At 43.0% G+C, this 16445-nt stretch overlaps 1 protein-coding gene across 1 annotated transcript in view; it reads right to left on the bottom strand.

The window, feature by feature from the left end:
- The window catches only part of ALK (anaplastic lymphoma receptor tyrosine kinase), a gene marked incomplete at its 3' end in the record, with an annotated part of 551341 nt that overhangs the window by 117622 nt on the left and 417274 nt on the right, over positions 1-16445 (bottom strand). Inside the window, exon 5 of the mRNA XM_005886069.2 lies at positions 401-528. Within this exon, the coding sequence (XP_005886131.1) occupies positions 401-528 (128 nt within the window). The remainder of the gene's footprint in view (positions 1-400; positions 529-16445) is intronic.

The raw sequence follows: 16445 nt of genomic DNA, 5'->3' as shown, positions 1-16445 counted from the left end.
GCTGGCAGAATGTGGGTAATTACTGGAACTGGGTGGGGGGTTTCTGATGATTCGTTGCATTATTCTATTCATTTGTGTACATTTGAAATTTTCCACCATAAAAATCTAAGAAAGATGGTGAAATCATTCAGCAACCAGAGAATTGAAGCTAATATGTTATCTAATGAAGACTATATTCTGTGCGATGAAGTTTTAAGTTAGGCAGATATAATGTTATATTAGATCTTTGAAAACCAACCATCTGGGCTGTGAAGCACTTGATGATGTTCAGAATCAGCCCTAAGCACTGTAGACTTTTCTAGATAAACGCGCACATTCCCAGCTAATCATGGTGGCCGTTACTGACACACTTGAGACAACAAGCTATGGAGGAGTGAAGGGGCAAGCCAGACCCAGTTACCTTCACTGCAGTTCTTCAGGGCAAAGAAGTCCACTGCAGACAAACTTCGGTTTCCACTTGAGATGTACTCCAGGGCCACTCGGAACGGGTTCTCTGGGCGCCCAATTCTTCCCTGCAGCACCGTCCAGCTGGTGGCATAGAAAGCAAGGGAAAAGCACAGAAAACAGTGATGAGAAGCAGGCCTAACCTGCAGAGAGGGCCTGCCCTGCAGTGGCGTCAGGGCCCACACTCTCCAAGGGCATTGCCAACAAGAGATGGAGCCCTACATGGCTTGCAGGAGAGCGGCCCTGAGAGCAGCACATGGACATTTGTTCCTGTCTTCTCCAGCTAACTCAGAGACCCATTTCCAAACCCACTGTGGCCACTGGTGGGTTTTTCCGCCCCCATATTCTCTTTAGGCAGTTACAGACCTGTGAGATATTTCAGTAGCTTGTCTTACAGGAAAAGATATATATACTTGAGAAAACCTGGCAGCAGAGTGAAGGAACAGCCTTTAAAACATTTATCTGTCTATTTATAATTATCTCTGGAAAGAATGCTTGGTTTTCAGAATTTTATCTGATCCCAAAGTCTCAGAATCCTCAGGTTTGCTATATAGTTACTTAAGGAAAGCTTGCAAGGGCTATTTATTTACTGCAGGAAAATTAAAGTGCACCGAAGCATGCATTTTGGGGTAAAAGTACCTAAGATTGACGTGGATTCTGCAAAAAGGTGCAAACAGAAAAAAGACAAAAGCAGGCCAAACAGCAAGCTTTGCATCCATCTATCACCAAGGACACTGCCACGGTGGGGTAACAGAGAATCTGCTAAATGAACATTTTCACACCTCACTCAGGCGATTAACGTCAGGGAACAGCCTCTGTCACTGATTGGAACATCAAATTTGCTTCCCAACAATGATTCAGGTTCTTAAAGAAATATATAGTTATTTTGACAGTTTGTGTGGAGAATGGAAATTATATGGACTAGTTCATATTTTCTTTCCTTTCAAAAAATAATTTTATTGAGGTGTAATTGACATACAAGAGTGCATGTACTAAATGTATAATTTGATGGCTTAAAATGTATAAATTGATGAGTTTTGCTATATGTATGCAGTAATCTGCCCTTATCCATGGTTTTGCTTTCTGTAGTTACAGTTACCAATATGAAATGGAAAATTCCAGAAATAAACAATGCATAAGTTTTAAATTGTGTGTTGTTCTGAGTAGCTTGATGAAATCTCGCACTGGCCTGCTCTGTCCACCCAGGATGTGAATCATCCTTTTGTGAAGCGTATTCATGCTGTATACACTACCCTCCCATTAGTCACTTGGCAGCCATCTGGGTTATCAGACCGACTGTCATGGTATCATAGTGCTGTGCTCAAGTCACCCTTATTTTACTTAGTAACAGCCCCAAAGCCATTCAGATAACTTTTATTACACCATATCGTTATAATTGTTCGATTTTTATTATGTTATTGTTGTTGATCTCTTACTGTGCCTAATTTATAAATTAAACTGTATCATGGGTATGTACAGAAAAAACAGAATATACATAAGGTTCAGTACTATCTGCGATTTCGGACACCCACTTGGAACATACACCTGCAGATAACAGGGACTCTGCACATGCATGAACTCATCACAGTGCTTCATATGGACGGACCACTAGGTTGGGCTTAGGTATAGTAGTGCAAGTGCTAAGGAGTTCAGGGAAAGACTAGCTTTCTGTTTTAAAACATTTAAAGCATCCTCCCCCACAAGTGTAAAGTGATGCTTATCATGAAAAATGTTAAAAGTCCAACAATTCAGGAAAGTGGATAAAGAAAAGTCACCTAGAAGTCATTATGCAGAGATAAACCGCTGTCCACACCTCAGTGAACAGCCTTTCAGCTGTAATTCTAAATAAATGAGAGCACACTGTGCCTGCACCTTGCCACTCAATGGCATGTCTCAGCATGTTTTATTATTATGAGATAATAAATATAGATTACAGGATCAGTTCAATGATTGCATTTTTAATGATTTGTGCACTGCTCCTCATTTTTCCTTTTTACACCACGCAGAAGCCAGCCCTGTGTACTTACTTCTGTAGCCACCTTCTTGGGACACATTCCCAGAGCCTGGGTCAAGGCGCACGGACATTTAAAACTCGGAGGCATATTGTCAGTCCTCCAACAGCGAGTCAGCGGGCCCATTTTGCCATTTGGTGGCAACACTGGAACCCATGAAGTCTTTCCATCTTTGCTAACTTTCCCTGACAAAGGTGTTGCCTGAGGCCACCACTGGTCCTTCAGCGCCTCCAGGATGGCAGTTTGAGTCTCTGGTCCCTGCCGTGTTGCTCGGCACGCACTGGGAGTCTGCTGAGCGAAGAGGGTAGTTTTGTTCCCGTTCTATACTCTTCTGTAGTTAATTCAGATCACTGGAGCCAATGCCTCAACCATTTAATAAAAGTGTATTGTTTCCACACAGTAGAGGCTGTAGAAGGGATATTGCTGTTGTAAAGTTTGTTCTCTGTTACTGTACCCAGCAGGTTTTCTATCCAAAATAAAACCAGTATAATTGAATAAGGACAAGGAGGCCTCTTGGTTTAAATGTAGGGCTGTCAAAGGAAGAAATATTGGAAAAGAAAATGTAAATGAGGGGTTCTTATGAAAACAAACAAATTAGAAATTTTCTTGCTCTTCTGAAAAATAAAGGGACTTACTTTTGAGGAAAGATGATGGTGAAAGGCGTGACTATTCAGATTCTGCCAAGAAATGTCGCTCCCTGCTCCGAGGAATGATGGATTTTAATTCCAGGTACACAGGGGCCCTTGACAATGATTTCCAGTTCTATATTGGCACTAGCCCTCTGGATAAATGTGTCAAGAGTTTTAGGAATTAGTTTCTGAGTTACTGATGCAATAACTTTTGTCTGAAATTCTCTGGCCTCCCATAGTTTACTGCTGCAACTTTAATAACTTTCAGAGCAGTTGCCAAACATGTATTTTATAACCAGGGAAGTTGGGACCAGGAAAGGGCAAGCTTATACCTAGGGTCAGATTTGTTTAAGAGAGAGCCAAAAACCCCATGAAAAATAAATCCAAGCTCTCTCTTCTGTCTGTCTCCATTTTCTTTACTTGTATTCCAGTGCTCATAAAACTCATTCATTAGGGTCTTGTTTTCATCTTTAGCTGGTGTTCTTAGGAGGAAGTTCTCTGTTCTAACCTAGAAACAAACGTGCAGCCATATCCATGTGCTGGGGATTTGAGAACATCTTAGCAATGATGCTTCAATCAATCAATTTGACAGTGTGGGAGCCCACCTGGACTTTAGGAAGACAGAAAAGCTGTATGGATAGCCTGTACCCATCCATTATCTTCCAGTGTGTTTCTGAAGGTTTCTGCTTCCAGTTCTGACTCTGTCCTTCGTTTGTCTGATGACTTTGAACAAGGCACTTTACTCTGAAAGGCTGAAATTGTGGATGTTTCCGGATCAATTGTATTCTTAGCCAGAGAAAGTGTCTTCAACTTTGTGTGAATTTGCTGAGGAATAACACTGACCACACTTTTTTTGCTGAGTGGCTTCACTATAATGAATAAATTAGAGCCCATCAAAAAAGGCAGGAGAGATGGTTTGTGAATGTCAAGGTCCATTCTGACCTGGGAACTGGAAGTAGTATGTAAAAGGCCTCTCAATTGGGGGTGAGTCGCATATTCTGGTCCTGAATTTGCATGGGTTGCAGTAAGTCCCTGCACCTCCTGGGGGTTGAGTTTCTTTATTAGCAAAATGTGGGCATTGAATTTAAAGTTCTGATGCCTTAACTTCTCTCACAGATTGCAGGAGTCCTGGTGACAAAACACTTTATGGAAGCCCTGAAAGCTGCAATGGACAAATAATATTCTACAGAAGGTGGAAGAAGAGTTATTAGCCCAAAACTCACAGATTTATTTCTGCAAAGCGACGCACTTCCACCCCCTTGCAGAAATGGAGACTTGCCCGAGGTCAGACACTTGGTTAAAATAAAGTATATTATTGCTCCCAGAGAGGCAGAACAAAGAGCATTGCAAACCATGGATCAGTCTATGTATCCAGTTGCTTTTCGTATCACTAGAATCACAGAGATAGAAAAGGATATGTCTACTCAGCATTGCTAGAGGGATTGCCAGTCTGGGTTTGGAGGATAGATAGGTCAGCCAGACAGTGACATACAATATCAGAACATGCATACAAAAAACAAAAAATTCTAAGAAGCTCTGGCCTGGGAACAAAAAGAATCTCTAAGGCTCCCACCATTCCACACCAGGTTAGTCTCTACATGCTTAGAGGAAATGCCTGGCATGTCTGCTGATGAGACTGAAGGGTTGGCAGTCGTCTGAAAAGGACAAAGGCACCAAGTTATTTTAAGCCCAGAATGAAGGGGCACTTTTGACAGCATGTGAGGGCCAGAGACGGCAGTTGACAAGATAGAGGAAAGTGTATTATTTTGTGGCTGTGTGACATTCCAATAGGCACAATGTTGATGTGGGGCTAGCTCACAAAAGTGAGCCCTCAAACCCTACATGCTAGTCAATGGAATGCCTTTCTGAGATGGTTTTAGCTGTTGTAATACCACAAGGCCTAGATTCAGTTCTGGCTCCACCATTCACTAGCTAAGTGATCTCAGGCAAATGATTTACCTTCTCTGATCTTTGGGTTCCTTATTTTAAAGATGGAAGCCATAAGGACTAGCTTGCTGTATTGTGAGGGTTTGTGAGAAGGATGCATGCAAAGGAACATGTTTATTAGGAGCTCAATAAACAGGAGCTATTCTTACAGAAGACAACTTTCTTCATGGAATGACATGGGTCCATGAAACTATCTGCATCTCAGCTCATTTATGAGATTCAAGGGGGAAACGAATATAGGTAAAATACAGTGAGAAGGACACTTGTAATTTAAGAATAGCAGCTATCTTATTTGTTTAAACAAAAAAAAACTTAGTTAAATGAATCTTCATATGTTAGGCATATCCCCAAGAAGTTATGTTGAAACACCCATATAAGAAAGCATATTAGGATGGGACTGTAACAACAGATCGACCTTCTGACCAGAACCTCCAAAGTATCCCATCTCACAGTAAAAGCCTCTTATTTACCTTTGCATCTTCTTGTAGCATGTGCAAAGATGCCTTGTGTCTAGATCTTGGTTAGAATTTGTTGAACTCCATTTTTCAGGTCTTTATCAGTGCATTGTTACACACTAGGTAAAGTATTAAGTGCTCTGAGGACCCTAAAGGTTTAGGAGTTAGCTTTGCATTCCAGGAACTTACAGACTAGTGAGAAAGAGTAAAAGTATTTATCAAAATTTATAGTGAATGGCAGTATAGAAGAGCTAAGTAAGTGGCTTATGAACTACATACTAGAGGGCCAAATGGTGTCTCAGACTGGGTGATGAGAAGAGGTGAACCTTGAAGATGGGTAATGAAGAGTGAGCGGGAACTGGTGAAAGGGCAATGCAGAAAGACAGAAGGCATGAGCTCATGAGCAGAGGCCCCACAGACTGTGTGCTCAGAGAGTAGGCAGTCCAGTCTGGCATGAGTCAATGTTTCCCACTGGCCTCTATAGGAAGGAGGTCCCTGTGTCTTACCTACCCACCTCCAACCTCCTTAAAACCAGGATTGGTGGATCATTCATCTTTGTGTCTCCAGTCCCTAATAAATCACAGATGCTCAGCAAATATATGTTGAATGAAAGAGCAAATGCATGAACAGATTTCTGTTAAATCAGATAAGATTATGACATTACTGACCAAAATTTATATTGTAGTGAAGCTGAGTTACTCTGAAAGTCCATGTGAGTTCATTATCATTAGCTGTCATCTATTCAAGTGACAATGATGACTTCCCTGTTAAGAAGAACTTAAAGATGGGAAATTTAGGGGTTGAGGGAAGCTTGGGAGTTGATTCATCACATAGGTCTTGGGTCCCCATTCATCTACAACCCTCCCTTTTTTAAAAAAAAAGAAGCAGGTCTTGGGAAGGAACCATCAAATTAGCTCTTGTTCATCTACCTAGAACCCAACAAAGGAATCAGGGAATCATATAACTGAGACATGGAAATAACCTGAGTGCTTAACTAGGGGAGGTCTCACCTGATGTAAGATTATTCTCTACAAGGCAGTCAGCTGTGAACCAAGTCAATGTAAATATTAAAAATAGCAGCAAGACCAATAATAACAGCACTAATGATATGATCAACAACAGTTAACATTTATTGAAGGCCTATCCTCTGCTTCTAGCTGAGTTTTAAACCCAAGTTAGTGTGGCTCAATAGTCTTTATGGACATGATCTTAAACTGCCTTTACAAGCTTCTTGAGGTTAAAGCATCACTTCTGTATGGCTTTGTTTCAACTTCTGGCCCTGGGGAACATGGTTGGTGACCCGAAACTAAATGACGTGTCCATTCTCATGCTCTGTGGCAGTGACCTTAGCTAAGTCATTCAGTTGGTGACTAACCCCTGTGCCAGGACAGCCAAGCTCACAGGTTAGGACCAGGATGATGGGAACCACCCAGATTAGACAACCATGTAGAGCTCAATCACATGATTATCATTACTGCCGAGTGTAACACTGTTAAGGTGCAGGCCACACAGCTGATATTCTCTCACATGTCTCTTTGCTAAGATGCTCTCTTGACAAGTGTCTGGACGTGAATGTTAAGGTGTGAAGATTTCTTAGAAACAAGGAACTGAGCCTGTGGGAGCTCCTCTAGATCAATACAGGAAAAAAAAAAAAGCTTGCATTTCTCTCCCTAGTCTTATCTTAAAGAAAAAAACCCCACACATAACTTTCAAGTTTTTCTTAAAATATACCTTGTAGTAATTCTGCAGCAAATATAAAGCATTCAGCACTATTTTTTTATTGTTTCCATTAAATCAACCTGCATTTAAAGCATTTTTATGGGAGAGAGCAGGGAGGGGAAAAAAAAGCCAGATCAATGTAAATTTTAGTGTGGCGTTCTTTGTTGCTAGTTAATTTTCTGTAGTAATAGTAACACTTGGTATGTGACACAGGGTCTTTTATCTAAGTAGCCTTAACTTTCTTATTCCCTTGCCCTTCACAATTTCCCAGAAGTTGGATAAATGCCCTGGAGAGGATCAGATCTGGATGGGAATGAGGGTACAGGTTGATTCAGGCTGTGGCTCCCAGTGGCTCCTGACAATGAGCTGCCCTGAGGCTGAGGGTGGCTATGGCTCCACGGGAGAGGAACTTCAGGAACAAAGGGGCCTTGAGGCAGGGATGGGCTGGCTTGGGCCACAGGTGGACTCGGGTGAGACCTTAGCACTGGAGGCTAGAAAGCAGTCTCAGTTTTCATCAGAGACTGTATGGGTGACAGGGATCTGGAAAGTGGCCTGGCCTTCTCAGGGTGGGGGCTAAGAAGGTGCTCCAAAACTGTGTTTTCCCTAATTCTTCTCATGCTTTTGAGCTAAGAGAAAATGAATGGTCTTGGGTTCATTGCCCTGGTCCCTCTCTAACTTCTAATCTTTCTTCCTTCCTTCCTTCCTTCCTTCCTTCCTTCCTTCCTTCCTTCCTTCCTTCCCTCCTGAGAAATATATTGAGTAAGAGCTCAAACTTTGGACTCAAACTTGCTGCTTTATGATCTTAATTCTGTCTCCTATTAGCTATTAAAGGGCCAGAAGGTTGAGAACCACTGGATTAAGAGCTCAAATTTTGGACCCAGACTTGCTGCTTTGTGATCTTAATTCTGTCTCCTATTAGCTGTGGCCTCTGGCCAGCTACCTAACCTAACCTCCCTGTGCCTGAGTTCTGTCATTAAGAAGCAGGGATGATAACAGAAGCTTAGAGGGGTGTTGTGAGGTTTACATGGGTTAAGACACATAGAGCACTTAGCTAACACTCAATAAGCATTAGTTAATGCTGCTATTATGATGTTAGTGGTGCTTTTTCCTCCAAAACCTAGTGTGACAGTGATGACCTTACAGGGAAGTGAAATAGGACCATATGATGCTTTGGGGATTGGGAAGAACCTCCTGGCCCAGAGCACCAAGATTTTGGGGACTCCTTTCAAGTCTCCCATGTGGAGATAGAGACACATGTACAAATGCACATAGTCTAGGGAGCATTGTGCCAAGCTCACAAAACACATTTCAGTTGTTTATATGTTTATTTATGTTCTGCCTCATTCCAGAAAGGATTTAAGGTAGCTATTTTACTTGATCTAATTTAATGTTTACAATAAATGCACGACACAAATATTATTGTTCACATTTTATAAACAAGAAAATTGAGGCTCAGAGTTCATATAAATTGCCCATGTAGTAAATGGTAAGAGGTAATACGAACCCAAGACTACTTATCTTCAAAACTCTTGTACTTGCTAGTATATTGCACATAGGTTTAAACCTGTTAAATGTCAATGCTTCATCTTTTAGAAGAACATTTCAGGGGTTGGGGGCATTTGAAGAAGAGCAGTATCTGAAAAGAACGCATCCAAGAAACGTTTTGGCTTCTTCCCAGTGTTGCCCAGGTTATTCTATTCCTTCTCTACTCAAGTTCCATGTTATCCTAATTGAGGTTGCACTACACAGACCTGTGGGAGGCAGGCATTCATTCTATGTATCAAGCCAGAAAAAGGATCCTGAGAGTCCACCTCCACAAACCTAACCCGTAAATCATCGGGGGTGGGGAAAGGAGACTCAGCATAGCCACAGTTGTGAGGGAAAATCGTAGTGGAAGTGTTCTTAACTGGCCTCCGTGTGACCAATTTGCCTGCTGGATTAGCATAATCTCTACATTTTACATTCAAGGAAACACCCCGTGTCCTCTGAACATTCAAGATCAACTGAATGTTCCAGGGTACTCTCTAGTACTCCTACACCTTCCACTCCTCTCACTTGGGTTATACACCTACTGAGAGTCAGTTAGGCTTGTTCCCGAGCCTCTGCATGCCAGCTGTACTCATTAAGTTGCTGCAACATGAGCAAGACAAAATTGAATTATTTTGTAAAGACATGAAGCGATAAGTCACTAAAAATAATTATTGCTTAATTAGGCATGAATAAGGCAACAGAAAAGATAGAGAAGAAAAAGCTTATAAGCCAGAAAGCCTCTAGATTAGTTCATAAGTGTTCCAAAATGATTTGTTTTAGCAAAACTAAAACTGAAAATCATGGCTGTGGTGTGGTGGTGTCATGGGCGTGATTTATGCTGAAAGAGAGTGCAGAACTCCAGTCCACAAAGCCACGCTGTAAGCAAAGGTCTTAGCCCCACATCAAGAGATTGATGAATTGGCATCCATTTCGAAGTTGCAAGTTAAAATAAAATGTTTAAAGATGTAAGTCGATTCCCAAGCAACTATTGCTCCTAAGCTTATTGTCTAAGAGGGCTTCTTCCTTGTTCTAGTTTGTATAAAGAAATACACAGAGGATTCACTAGTGTTCTTTCTTCTTTTCAAAGGAAGAACACTGAGTATCCTGGCCAAAAATCAACAAAGAGAAAACTTCTTCAATTCAACAGCAGCAATCCTGCGAATCCTGAAGTTTCTCTTTCACTTTCTCTGAGTCTTGGATTAGGTCCCACGCAAGTCACCACCTCCTCCACCAGCTGCTGAACACCCCTCACCAGGGGGCAGTGGGAGGGACTCAGCTGGGTTCTGGGCAGGGGAAGTGGTTGGTGCTGGCATGTCAGAACTCATTTAAAATTACGGAAGTGGGCACAAGAGTTCCCAGGAGTCCCCCGCTCCACAGATTTGTCAATCTCTCTGACAGGGTGGGTGGCGAGATTTCTCAAGAGTCCCAGGTGACTGGTTTGCCCGTCTAACTCTTTCCGTGGGAATTTGGGCACAGCACCCACCAGCAGCCAGGGGGAATCTGGAATTTGGTTTCCTAACTCTCTTCCTTCCAATAACGTTTTAGCACCATCTGTTCTTTTCAAACACAATCTTTGATTTCAAGCCAACTCAATGCAGTCAGTTCTTTTGTTTGTTTAAAAAAATACACCCTCCCCTGGGAGAAGGAGAAAGACAACACTGGCACTGAAACGTGGCTGCTTCTGTAGGGTCCCTCCCCTTCAGCCCAGTCTGCCTCCAGCGTGAGCCCTGACTCCGGAATGGGGCTAAATTTGGGGGTTTTACCTGCACCCGCACCCCCTATCCCCACCTCAGGGCTCAATGCCCGGGATTTCCCAGCCTCAAAGGAGTCCTCCCTGCTCATGCTCAAATGATATCCAATTGCCCATCCTGTTCCCTAAAGAGCCAACCTAAATGCCATGTAATGCATTAACATATTGATTGGTTCAATATGCAAACCTCTGAACCAAGCAAAATGCTGACGTCCAGCTCAGAGGTTGCGTTTCAGTCATAAATCTCTGGCCAAGTCAAGCCACTGTGCTGAATGAAACATTATACGGTAGCGTAGACCTGGCCATAAACTGTGGCCCTCCCTGTAAGCAAATTCTGGGGCTGGGTCAGTGGTCAGCTGAGCTGAAAAAGGCTGAAGGGCCTGGTGAGGAGAGTAAGAGCAGCCCACAGACTTGTACCTATCTGAGTTGACCCCCCTCCTCCATGCTACATGCTGCTCCTACCCTGCTTGGGGTGGCCGTCCAGGGATGTGGAGGAGATGGTCAGTGGCATCGATGGATCATGCCCTGAGCCCCTGGGTGCAGAGGGACTCACTGGCTTGCTGCAGCTCCTACACTATACTGTGGCAAATACTGTGGACGATGGCATTTTTGTGAGGGTGAAGGATGTATGACTGGCATGAATCTTGGAAACTACCATGTCTATTCTTCTCATGTGGAAGAGAAGAACTGAGGTCTGGAGAGACACTCACCTTATAGATCTCATATTGAATTGTGTCCCCGCCCCTCCTTAAAAAAGCCAAAAATCAGAGACCTTATTAGCATGTCAGTGACCTTATTTGGAAATAGGGTCTTTATAGAGGTAATCAAGTTAAAATGAGATCATTAGAGTGAGCCCTAATCCAATATGACTATGCCTGTAAAAGGGGAGATTTGGACATAGAGACAGATATACACACAGGGAAGACACCACATGAAGAGGCAGACAGAGATATGGGGTGATACATCTACAAGCCAAGGAATTCCAAAGATTGCCAACAAACTCTCTGAAGCAAAGGAGAGAGACCTGGGACACATGCTTTCTCACAGCCACAGAAGGAACCAACCCTGCTGACACCTTGAGCTTGGACTTCCAGCCCCCAGAACTGTGAGCAAATACGGTTCTGCTTGTAAGCCACCCTACTTGTGGGACTTTGCTATAGTAGCCTTAGCAAACTAGCATAGGTGGCTAGTTCTAAACCATCCCCACTAAGTAGAGAAACAAACTTTAAATTATTTTTACTTATTATTGAATAGCATCACCTTTTTGTGTGATGACCAGCTCATGACAGGCAGCCCACAGGCTGCTGAGAATATAACTCATTTCTCACAAAGGAACCTCATTTTCCCTAGGGCCAGACAGAGCACAAGACATTTTGCTACACATTCATCTCTGCCTCCCAGATGAATAATATCACTCCACCTTCAGGGAGGCCCTATTGCAGAATGAGACTAGAAAGCGCTTTCTAAAGCCCAGGAATCATGGGACCCATTAGGTTCGCCCAGGCAATGCTGGTACCTTTAACCCATGCTTGAGGAAATGAATGAACTTGGACTTCAGAATTTCACGGTGCCAGCCACACGGGAGCTTTCGGGCACAGAGCAGACAGAACTGCCCCAAGATTGTGTCAATGGTGCATTCATCTGGGAGCCAATTTCTAGGCTAGAATTGCCACTAGCAATTTTTATATGACATTAGAGGGTCAGCTCAAAATAGTGACCTGGAATTTTTAAGGGATGCTGGATCTGCACTAGAAGCAGAGGCACCTGGGGGAACCAGGGAGATCTGGTAGAGGGCAAGAAACCCCAAGCATGAGACCAGCCTTCATCCCCTCTCCTGAATCATCTTGGACTTTGAATATCTACAGAAGAAAGCCCTGAACCCTTAGAATTCTTTGATGCTATCCCTGACCCTCTATATTGGGGGCTGTGATTTTCTGGAAAAGGCAGGCTTCTGGTTTTTGGCCGATTCAGTCCTTCAGTAATACACAGGGTAGGGCAAAAGTAGGTTTACAGTTATTTGTATGGAAAATAATACAATAATTATTAAATAATAACACAAGAATAAACTCCAGGTCTTCTTGATGTGGGAAAAATTCCTAAACTCACAACTCCTTGAGAGGAAAGATTCCTTTCCTAAGAACTCCCAGGCTCCTTGGTGGGACTGCTTGTCAGACCTGGTATCTTGCAACCAGACCTGTGGCTAAAGCCTCCGGAGCAGAACTCCAAAGGAGGTGACACAAGTTGGGCACTCAGATCAGCCGAATCCCAGGGAGCCACTGTGTGGAAATAATTGGAGTCTTTTAACAACGGTGTGTGAGAGAGTGATTAAAAGGGAATTGCAATTATGGAGCCCAGAGGTAAAATTTCAAAACTGGCCCATAAATCCTGGTCTGACATGAAATTTAAAACTCCCCAAGGTCTGCAATGCCATATTAAAAGGGTTTTAATATTAAGAAGTAGAAATAATGAATGATAATCAGAGTATTGTTTCTGGGAGTAGGGGCAGCTCTGAAGGACAGGCAGGCTGGAACCACAGGGCAGGCTCTCGTTGGGTTGCGTTTTACATCCCTCACTTCACAAGAGATGAGTGAAGGAAGGGAAGGCGGGCTTGGTAGAGGGGTGTTGAGTGCAAATCTGGTAGGGCCATTCCCCAGCAAACTAGGGCTCAAGTTCCCCTGAAAGTCAGAGACACAAATGGCCTTTGCCTGCTATGTGGCTGCTCTGGGCCAGACGGTGCAGGGAACAGTGCCCAGGTGGGGAGTGGCTGGGAGCTGCAGTGGAGAGGCAACAGGGAGCCACGGATGGAGAGCACTGAGGACCTGGTTCTTCATTGGCTGGGGAGCTTTAGGCCAGTCATTCCACCTCTCTGTGCATGGTTCCTCTATTTTATTTACCCTCTCCCAGGATTGTTGGAAGAATTAAAAGGTAGAATGAATAGGAGAGTGCTTTGAAAATATATGAAATATATGTTGTAATAGGTTTCTATTGGTCCCTGGTACTCACCTTGATGTGGTCATTCTCCTCTGGACTTATTTAAGTTGATTCCCTGAAAATTTGTTGACAAAAATATAGCTGGATGATTTTGGAAGCTCCTTTCACCCCCTGGATGCTAGGCTGATGGCAGTGCCTTGCACTGGTTTGGCCAATCAGGACACGCTAGGCCCTTCATCCCTGGGCTCTGGGTTCTGCATATTATCTTCTCAGGCAGGTACAACACACCATGGCTTTATGTCAACTTGTGATCAGTTGGAATCCCTCTTTCTCCCTACCCTGCTCTAGGTTACCCATCAGCCTTTTCTCACAAACTGTTTCTAAACCAAAAATTTCCAGACCTTATAGGTTGTGGCTCAAAGCAGCTGGTTATTTTGAACCTGAATGTAGGACCATGACATTTTCTGCAGCAAATTTCAACTGGCTTGGTTTCTGGAATTTGGAATCTGTCATCTGTGGTATTATGTCTCCTACCAAGCTTGGAACCATCTGCATAGGCCTCCTATGGAACGAGATCATGAAAGAACGTACAGCTTTTAGCACGGTGGCTGGAGTATAGTAGATCTGAACAAATGTTAGGTTCTCTCTCCGCCACCATCTCAGACAGGCATTAAAAACATGGACGAGCCAAAGTTCATGGTAGAGTCCTTTATCGTTGCCATTAGAGACACCTTAAGATGGACTAAGCTCACTCACTGTCCCTCGTTGTTTATAAGAGTTCAATTTGCTGTGGACCCACCTCCCAGAATATCAAGGGAAACACTGGGGAGTATGTTGCTTAAATTGAGATATTCTGTGTCTGCCACGTTCCCTCGCCGCTAACCCCACAGCCACATGGAGGGGGTTACCCAGGACTGGCTTTAGGTAGGAAGCCTGCGTTCACTCTTGGAATCCACAGTCTTTTCTGAAAGTTCCCAAACCACTTCCTCAGCAACATTTTTAGAACTGACTGGGGTTAATATTTTTAAATTCAAACATTCTTTGATTGAAATAAAGAGAGAGCTAAAAATATAGCATTGCCTTGAATTTAAATAAAAAAGTTAAATTGGCTATAAAAGAAAATCTACTCAGACTAGCTTAGTTTCATCTTATATAGAGAGAATACCAACAGGACACTTTATAATTCATGCTGGGTAGGTATAAGAAACTGACTTTAGCCCTAGCTGGTTTGGCTCAGTCAAAGGCACATGCCTGGGTTGTAAGCTCCATCCCCAGTAGGGGGCGTACAGGAGGCAGCCGATCAATGATTCTTTATCATCATTGATGTTTCTATCTCTCTCTCCCTCTCCCCTCCTTTCTGAAATCAATAAAAATATATTAAAAAAAACTGACTTTAATCAACAATATGGCCATCCAATACATGCAGACACTGTTATGTAAATCTATAGCCCAGAGGCTATAGATTTTGTGTTCTAGTGGTAGCAAAAGAAGAATAAGACAAAAATCATACCCATAAGGCATTTCTAGTTGTGAAGACTAAAGTGGCAGTATGAAATAAGAAACAATTAAGCCCAAGGCACATATCAGCAATTTCACTGAATTCAACAGACACTTATTGAGTACAGTATGTACAGGCATCTGGTAGGTACTGGATATGGAAGATGAGACATAGTTCCTGCCCTGAAGGAACTTATATTCAAGAATTCACATGCACTGAGGAAATGCAAACTAAGGGATTTTTGTCTAGCATGGAACAGGATTAATTAACTCCAGTCATAGACACTAAGAGAGGGATACCTTCTGAGAAATGCATTGTTAGGTGATTTCGTCATTGTGGAAACATGCAGTGCACTTACACAAACCTGGATGGCCTGCTGCAGGGGCAACCGACTGCTCCCAGGCTACAAACCTGAGACTTTATAAACACTGTCCCACAGCCCTCTCCCTGCTTTCTTCCTCTGACAGGGTCAGAAACTGAACATCGAAGCTGCCAAATCTGCTCCATGAGCAGGGATATGGGCTGAACTGACTGGAAATGTCAAGGAGAAACTGGCTGGGTGAGTTGTAGGCCACCACAACAGTGACCGTCAGGAGGGAGTGAAAGGCAGGCTGAGGATCTGGAGGAATGAGGAATGAGGATGGAGAGATAAAGGAACAGAACGGGTTTGGCTATTGCATGCGGAAGCAGTGGTCAGATTAAGGAATTCTGTGGCGTGCGCACACACACACACACACACACAGAAGGTGTTTATATGGAGAGGGTGTAGAACTGAATACTCAATATTTTGACTTTGGAGATTTGCTTTTTATTCCATTGATCCTATCAGGCACAAAGCACTCTCTCTCTCTGGCATTGAATTGATGGGAGAAATAAAATTTATCTACGCTTTATAGCAAATATTTATAATAAATATAATAAATATTTATAAATATTTTAAAATAAAATTTATCTACGCTTTATAGCAAACTGAAAATATTTATCAAGTACAGGGACAGGCAGGCTCCACACTACCACAGAAACCTTTTACTAAAGTGGCAGTGGTGCTTAATACTTGTTAAGATCACTGCTGCGTCCTTATACAGGATCTTAGGTCCCCCACAGCAGCGGATTTACAGCAATGTTCTCTGAAGACCACCAGTCAGCTCTGGGAGGGCTGGAGCGCCCTCTGAATATACAGCTCTGTGGGGACAGGCTCCTCTGTGCTGAAGCAGGTCAGCGGCTGACTGACTGGGATTGAATCTGTGCACTCAAAATTGAGGTGCTGTGAGGTGAAATCTATTGCTAAGCCCCACAGATATCACTCCCATCAGAGGAAAAAGAAATATTTCTGAACACCTTTTCCCTTTTAACAGAAAATTCAGTTCGTTGTCATCTTAAGGGATCCATCATTGATGGCTACATTATATGATGCAGGACTGGAATGGGTAAATGGGAAATCTGAAGGGAGCAGGGGAAAGACTTTTTTTTTTTAATTTAATTTTTATTGTTCAGATTATTACAGTTGTTCCTCTTTTTCCCCCCATAGCT

The sequence above is a fragment of the Myotis brandtii genome, unplaced genomic scaffold, assembly GCF_000412655.1.
Source record: "Myotis brandtii unplaced genomic scaffold, ASM41265v1 scaffold953, whole genome shotgun sequence".
NCBI lineage: Eukaryota > Metazoa > Chordata > Mammalia > Chiroptera > Vespertilionidae > Myotis > Myotis brandtii.
This window is presented reverse-complemented; position numbering and strand designations above follow the sequence as displayed.